The 8,159-nt window shown below is 34.3% G+C and overlaps 1 protein-coding gene across 3 annotated transcripts; it reads left to right on the forward strand.

Moving 5' to 3' along the window:
* Nucleotides 1–3,130: 3,130 nt before the first annotated feature.
* LOC135627287 (double-stranded RNA-binding protein 8-like) lies at nucleotides 3,131–6,294 on the forward strand. 3 transcript variants are annotated; one of them, XM_065133329.1, is made up of 5 exons: nucleotides 3,131–3,298; nucleotides 3,700–3,784; nucleotides 4,612–4,871; nucleotides 5,315–5,528; nucleotides 5,625–6,294. In XM_065133329.1, the coding sequence occupies exons 2-5, from the start codon at nucleotides 3,700–3,702 to the stop codon at nucleotides 5,894–5,896; spliced, it is 831 nt and encodes a 276-aa protein (XP_064989401.1). In that variant the 5' UTR covers nucleotides 3,131–3,298; the 3' UTR covers nucleotides 5,897–6,294. The 3 variants fall into 3 exon arrangements, with proteins under 3 accessions (XP_064989401.1, XP_064989399.1, XP_064989400.1); XM_065133327.1 differs by having other exon boundaries at nucleotides 3,132–3,298; nucleotides 3,664–3,784; XM_065133328.1 differs by lacking the exon at nucleotides 3,131–3,298 and adding an exon at nucleotides 3,323–3,434 and having other exon boundaries at nucleotides 3,664–3,784.
* Nucleotides 6,295–8,159: the final 1,865 nt, after the last annotated feature.

The following is an 8,159-nucleotide window of genomic DNA, read 5'->3' on the forward strand; positions in this document are numbered from 1 at the left end:
AATTCAAACCCTCAGTTTGATCCCTCTTATTAAGTTAGATATAAATATTTTAAACTATTATAAATAATAATTAATCTTAAATAATTTTTTTATGAAATAACTAATTTAGATTCGATTTCAAATTTAAAACTAATTATATCATAAAAATTTATACATAATTTTTAAAATATAAATATATCTAATTAAATAAATTTAAACTATTACTAAACTAACTAATCATTTTAGCATCACAATTCAATGATCATTATTTATTAATTATAAAATTTTAAACTTAAAATATTATTGTGCATGATATAAATTATAATAATTTTAATATTAATAATTTTAAAATATAAATAAAAGTTGATAACAAAAATATAGAAGATCTTGGTGATGATTGAGAGAGATGGAGACGCTTTTAGGAGAAGATAAGTTCTATAATATATTTTATCTTTATAAAAGGTAAGTAATAATTTAATCTTTATATATATTTTACTTCCACACTAGATGAAATTATAATATTTATTTCTTATAGTTCACACACTAACATTAAATTCAAATATTTACTTTCTAAAAATCACATCACTCATTAAGAAATAAATCAATTAATAATTTAATTGATTCATGAAATCTCTAACTTATTCATATAATTAAGAAAATCAATGGTGATATTCATTTATGGTATTAATAAAATAATATTGTTTAATTATCTTTGTGTGGTTTCAAATTAATGTATCGATGAAGTAATCTCTTTTTTCTTTTTGGTTCGTGCATTCCTCTATTAGGAATTTCTTTTCTTTTTCCTCTATCACATCTTCGAATTAGGAGAACGACGCCAATAGAAAACCCTTATCACCAGTGATTCACCATATCGCCCTGATAGAACGGTTTGCCCGTGGCGGAAACATGAAATGGAGGTGTGCAGAGAGGAACAAGAAAAGACAACTGTTAACTGTATCTTCCAGAACTCACGATTTGAAGAGGAATATCTGACATTTATATCACTGATTTGTTTCCACATCAGACGAGTCGATCTTTTTTTCTCTGTTCTACAAATTAATCTGCTGTTTTGATCTTCAAATGATCCATACAGATATAGTCCTTAATTACATAAATTTAAAATCAGAATTATTTCTGGCAGGCCTTCATTGGATCTACTACCTATATAGTTCAACGCTGCTTGTGCATAAAGGATGCATTACTTCGACACCAAGATCCATTCACTTGTTGCTACAGGTGGAAGAAGATGTCTCGTTCTTCCTCTCTCCTCCCGCTCCTCCTCCTGGCGTTTGTTTTCGTGGTAATACATCTCTCTGATTTCTGCAAATTCTGTCCATTTTCTTGCAACACTTGGGTGACACGCTTCGATTTCAATGCTTTTGTAGTGGCAGGCTGAGATAATTGCTGCCAACACTTCTGCGGTCTATCAACCAGTAAGTTCTTTGGTGTTTCTTCTTCAAGTTTGTAAGTTGAGTTGTGGCTTCTTCTGACATGAACTCACAATGAAACAGAGTGGTGGAGAAGGTTCCCTTCGCCCTGAAGGTATGTACAGACAGACTCCTTCCCCTTTCTTTTCACTCACATTTGATGATGTCTGAAACGACAGAGGAGAGTGAGTGACAAACTTTGACATGCAGAATGTGCTGGGAAGTGCGAGTACAGATGCTCGGAAACATCTCACAAGAAGCCCTGCTTGTTCTTCTGCAAAATGTGCTGTGCAAAGTGTCTGTGTGTTCCGTCTGGTACAGATGGGCACAAGGAGGAGTGCCCATGCTACAACAACTGGAAGACCAAGGAAGGGAAACCCAAGTGTCCCTGAGAGAGAGAGAGAGAGAGAGTCTCTCTCTCAATTGACAATCCTTCCGTTGATATTGAACATTTAGGTCACCAACTACCATCTCATAGTGACCATATCTCTACTTTTGGTTGGATGTTTTGTTCCTGAATACTCTCTACCAGCTTATCAAAGATAATAATAATAATAATATGTCTACAATACTTGCAAAGTGATGGTCCTGTGATTTTGTTCTTTCAACTCTGCTTAATCTGCAAAACTTCATTAAGTAATGTTTATCTTGTGATGGTTATGCAAAAAGAAAATTCAGAATGCTCTCATCTAAATATAACAATCTTTACTGTTCTTGTGGTCAAGCACTTTTTAACATTTTAATCAGTCCAATGCCTAGGTAATCATTTCATTACTCGTAAAAGAGCAGAAATATTTTCATTTTGAAGATAGAAGGATGTACATATTATTCTTTTAGTGGTGACAGTAAGTTGAGATTCTCACCCCAAAATGAGTGTTGGGGGGAAAACTCGAAAAAGAATAAAATCTGATCCAATTAAAATAAAGAAAAAAACAATTTTTTTAATAAATAAATTATAAAAAAACTCCTAAGCACATACTTGATGTGGTAAGTAATGATTTTGCTCCTTCACTTGGGTATTTAATTGAATCCATTTCCTGAGAATAAAAGTAAATGATTGTGTATTCCTTCTTTGCAAACACCTCGTTGATGATACATATTTAAGAAAGAATGAATGAGAAATTTCTTAATGAAATTAAAAGGGCTATCTTATACAGAATAAATTAGAACCTAAACATAGATTAACCCAGCCATTAACATATTCTTAAAATAAAATAAATGTCAATGTTAGAAATTTTAATGTCCTTTTAAGTTTCCTAAAATAACACAAATAATAAATATTAAAAATATTCCTCTTTTTTTTTTTTCTATCAAGGTTACTTCACTTTTTCTGTGCTAAATCATTTCATCCCTCTGACTTTTTACCATAAGTCACTGTAATTATTACTTTCACAACATGATCTTCCTACTAACCTTTATTTCCAAATGTGAGGTTGTAATTTTCCTACTAACTTTTGTTCTAATATGTTACTAAATAATTAATTTATATTTATTTAAGAAATTTATCTAAATCTAACACCTGAAATTTGAATTGATATCATAATATATATTTTTTTTATCGCTGTCATTTATATCTAAAAGTTTAAGTTCCAATATTTTAACAAAATATAAATAATAGCTCCGTGAAGCTGTAACACCGAGTCTCGAACTCGCCCGAGTCTGAAATCACCCGGTCAGGGTTTTGTATTGTCAAAAAATTGGGCGTGGTTTTAGCATTCGGCCTTTGAAGGAAGAGTAGGGCATCCGCGGTGAACCTTCGAGCCCTTCGCTCCGCCTCATCTCGCTTTCGTGCCGCCTTCCGCACCGCTGGTACCAAGGCCGAAGGCGTGACCGGTCCGGTGGAGCCGGGGCCAGTGCTACCACAGAGGAGCCTTACAGAAGGAATCTTTCAGGTGGAACACCCCCTAATGCTGTTCTCGAAGGCTATTTTGCTGGGATAAATGCGATTCAGTAGAACCGCTTTATGTTTGGGCAGGCCTGTTTCGGCATCGAAGATTCGATCTCTCGTTTCGTTATCTTCCTTTTCGCGTAATCTCTGTGTGCCATTTCTTCGAACGAAATATGGTCATAAAAAGTTTTGTTTTTAGTGTTCATTGAAGGATTCAACATTCTTTTGTCACGAAAAGTTCGATCTAGTTCAGCTTGTGTCTATAATTCTAGGGAGATCATGATCACCAAAAAGTTTTCTTCTTTGATTTAGTTGATCTTGTGTTGATGATTTTAAGGCGATTATGAGCTTTTTTGTGCCGATATACAGGTGGTGTTGTTATAACTTCGGTTTCTTTGAGGGCAGATGAATCTTGAGGGGTTTGCGCTTAGAGAATACACAGAGAAAAATAAAGATAATACAACTGAAAAGAGTCCGGACAATACGAAAGGTAAGCTCTAAATATTTTAGTATACTTGATTGTTTTTTCTTGTTGCTTTTTGGTTTGACTATTCTGATGAATCAAAAACTAATATTCCCACAATATGAACAATGGCAAATTCTTAGCTTTATGCAACTTTTTACCTCTCTATATGCGATGTTTCTCATGTTTTTTTTGTTTCTGGATGAATTGACATAATATATATTTCTTAACTCACGATTAATTATTAAGTCCTGGACTTTGAGATCTGTTGAGATCTCAGTTTAGGATTCAACTGTACTAGGTCCAGTTGATTTTCAAGTTGAGCCAAGTTCATGAGTTTAAGAGTGTGGAATCTATTATAATAAAGAGAAATATTTACTTTCATCAGATGAAAGCAGTACGTGCCACTTAGTGAAGTTATGACTATAGTGATGTCTGTGCTAATGGTACCATTTTACTTGTATCCTTTGTCATCATGTGCCAATTATCTTTTGCCTTAATGAAACCATGCTGTTGATGACTGTAGCGATGCTTTTGTTTCATTTCAAACTGATAACTTCAGTAAAAAGGCTTAATTATAACAGCACAGTAGTTAGGCAGCAATTTTATGGAGTTCAGATCCTTTTTTAATAATTCTTAACCAATTTAGCTTGTTGTATGGAAGATGTATACATCTATAATGTAATTTCTGAAGCTGTACAGTAGATGATTTGCAAAATTCTTAGAATTTACCTGTTCTGCAAATTTTTAGTGATTTATACAATCAACAATAATAACAAGGCCGTAAGTCCCAACTATCTGGGGTCGGCATAGTGATTTATCCGGTGAATTTATATTTTACTGACCCATTTTAGGGGTGGCTAGCTGCTATGTTTTCAAGAGTCGCTTGCAAGAGTATGCACAAAAAGTAGGCATTCCTACACCTGTATATCAGACTCTCAAGGAAGGTCCTTCACATGAGCCTGTCTTCAAGTCAACAGTTATTGTCAATCACGTCAGATATGATTCGCTTCCTGGGTTTTTCAACCGCAAGGCTGCTGAACAGTCTGCTGCTGAAATTGCACTCGTGGAGATTCACAAGTCTGGCCAGATGATTGAAAATTTGCCTACAGTTGTATGCTCCCTCACCTTTTAATACAACTTTTGTGTCTTTAGAAAAATCATGAATCAAGATAAACTTGGAAATGGGTGTGGTAAATTAGCATTAAATATTCTGTTGTACTTCTTGATATGTCTATATTCATATGCATGATACTCAACAATATATTATTCATGTGCAGGATATGCATTGATTTTATGTGCATCGTTCTTTGTATTTTAGGTCATTCAAGAGCTTTATATTTTGTGATTTCTGTAAAATTATCTAATGATATTTTCCCTCATGGCTTACATTAGATATTACATGATTTGATAAATACAAACTATGCGCAACTTGCTTTCTTGAAGAGTGGAAAGATTGTACGGAGACAATCATTCCATGCTAGTTCATTGTCATGCTATTAAGAATCCTCAAGTTTATATAATCTTGGTATGTGAAAATTGGTTTATCTTCTCCAGCATGAAACTGGTCTATGCAAGAATCTACTCCAAGAATATGCACAGAAAATGAATTATGCGATTCCGTCCTACATATGCACCAAAAATTCCTCTGGAGCAACTCCATTTACCTGTACAGTTGAGATTGGTGGAATTCAATACATAGGAGCTGCAGCAAGGACAAAAAAGGAAGCCGAGATAAAAGCAGCACGAACAGCTCTTTTGGCCATCCAGGGTAGGCTAAACATATGATTATTTAGTTGCATCAAAATAAATGTTTAACTGTGGCTCTCTTTTGTTCTTCTGCAGTACTAAATCTTTTTCTGTACAGGTCAGTCTCGGAAGGGCACTGATAGTGCCTCCCAATATGCCGTTCTTCCTGGTAAACGGAAAGTGAAAGAGCCAGAAGTGCATGCTGAAGCAGTGAAAAAGATCAAACCCAAGAAGGCCAATTTCAAGAAGAAATGGTCGAAGAAGAGATTTCCTCGAAGTAAAGATGGCCACGTAGTTAAGTCAAACAAAGATGAACCTGTGACTGTCATGCCAGAAGATGATTCAAGGGTACCCAGTAGTAATATCCAAATTGAGGAGGTGACTCAGTGATTCTTAAGGTCAGCATGATGAGTCCAAATCAGCAGGTCTGAACATGTTGATTGTAGAAACAAATTGATGTTTCCATGCACCCACTGTGGGATGAGATGGTTAGATGTGAATCGTCGAAGTTTAGAGCTTGCTGAGATTGGAAGCCTTGTAAATTTAGGCTTTGGCACCATGGTAAGTATAGAAGAGTGTATTCTGGTTGGATGTTGTTAGTTCACAATGGACTGGGCAGTCTCTTGTCGGCAAATATTTCTTGTTCTTTTTTCTATTATCACCTACTGCCCTACCTAAGGATTCCAATGCCTTGTTTGACAAATGGATTTGTGACACATTACTCATTCAGATTCCCCTTTATTAAGGGTATAAATTGGTCCCAATTTGAATTGGTTAGTTGCTTTTTAGGTTCTTTGTCTTTCCATTTGCTTTTATTTGCCAGAGATTTAAAGAAGGATTTTATTTTATGAGCTTATATTTTTACAAAGGTTGGTAAAAACATGTCTGTGCTCACCAAACATTTGCTGGTTGAACTTAAAACATAAAATATGCTTATAAGAAATATTTGAAGCTTATTGATATCAATTAGAGTTCCACGCGATAAAATGGTAATCCGTCGATCGAGATGAAAGATAACTTTGAGGGTATATTTAAAACTTCAGATTCTATAAATTTATACGTATTCTAAACTTCAATTTCAAAAGATAAATATGAGATCATGAGGTCTACATATATTTGATAACATATATTTACCTAAAAGGAGAAACAGTTTTTTTTTTTTTCTTTTACCAACGATAAATTAAAGTTTGCTGGCGATATCGGAAAAAAATATAGCTTGTTTATGTTAGAGTGAAACAAAATATCTGGCGTGATATAATCCAACCAATTAACCACTCTATTCCCTTGGAGAAGTACATGAATAATTTTAACCTCTAAAAGATACCAACAGATAAAACAATATTACAATTTTAAACTCTAAAACATACCAACAGATAAAACAATATTACGAACAATATTCAAAATCCTTCAAAGTGATCAATATGTTTGCACAGAATTTTTATCAATGCTTATGAACCAGTCTCTACATGAATAAATCTGATTCCTTCTCAGACTGCAACTTCGAGTCCTACCTGAATAGCTATTACTTCACGAGAGCTATCACAAGATTGCAGCCTTGAGTCGTTCCTGAGAAGCTGCAGCTTTGCAATAGAAGTTATCCCGACAGTCATGGTACCTGTAACAAAGGAAAAACATAAAAGAACATTATCCTTTCTTGCAACAAAGCTTAATCCTCCATCTTGTTTATGATCCTAGTAATCATGCTAGTTAAGCTTGACCCAAAACCAATTAATGTCTTTCCTGTCTAACAAGATATTGACATATAGGATTCCTTCCCTCATGTTCAAAGTAACTCTCTAGCAGAATGTACATATGCGACGGTTTTGTATAGTAAGTTATGGCCATTATGAAAAGTATTGTTAAGAACTACATTAGTATGAGCTTTCCATACAAGGAGAAAAACAGTTAAGATATTGGAGTCAATTCTACAACAGCTGCTGTATCATTGTCTATATCTAGAACAAGAAACTATGGCTGGGAACTGCAGATTCCCTTGACAGACAAATAAGAGAGTCAACTAAATTGCCTCTCTTCCATGAACAAAGCATGGAAGATGGCCCCATCAGATGTACGCTGCATCCACATCAGCATGGATCACAAAGCACACCCAAAACGGTTCTCCGAATCTTGTCATCTATGGATGCCAGTATCTTTTATTTCCTACTTTTCACACTGAAATTTCCTTTTAATCATATGGTGTTATATAGGAACAAGGAATTAGACTATGTAAGTTTGTAAGTTCTTGCATTTCACTTTTTTTTTTTCAACATTTTGCCCATTTTATGTTTTTCAAAAATTAATCTATACTTATGATTATAGACGATATTTATTAGTTATGGATCAATGTAGGGTACTAGTGTATGATTCTTTTAGGAACATAAATAAGACAGACCTTCATTTTGTGTTTTTTCTACCAATCTCTGTTAGGATCAAGAGCGGCACTAAGAGGGGGGGGGTGAATTAGTGCAGCGGAAAACTTTCGCGATTTCAGAAAAATGTTCGTTTCGATTAAAACCGATTCCGACGAAAATGGTTTCGATTCAATCTGTTTTGGAGAGAAGTTGGACTTGAAAGCTTTCGTAAAAGTGCAAGAGAAGATTAAGGAGGTTTGCAGTAATATAAATTGCACAAATGAAAAGCAAACCAGAATTTA

Source organism: Musa acuminata, chromosome BXJ2-11 (assembly GCF_036884655.1).
Source record: "Musa acuminata AAA Group cultivar baxijiao chromosome BXJ2-11, Cavendish_Baxijiao_AAA, whole genome shotgun sequence".
Classification (NCBI taxonomy): domain Eukaryota; kingdom Viridiplantae; phylum Streptophyta; class Magnoliopsida; order Zingiberales; family Musaceae; genus Musa; species Musa acuminata.

Coding starts and splice junctions, on each gene's coding strand:
- LOC135627287 (XM_065133329.1), top strand. CDS start 3,700: ATGAATCTTGAGGGGTTTGCGCTTAGAGAATACACAGAGAAAAATAAA. Junction 3,785..4,611: donor GAGTCCGGACAATACGAAAG/GTAAGCTCTAAA, acceptor GACCCATTTTAG/GGGTGGCTAGCTGCTATGTT. Junction 4,872..5,314: donor TTGAAAATTTGCCTACAGTT/GTATGCTCCCTC, acceptor TATCTTCTCCAG/CATGAAACTGGTCTATGCAA.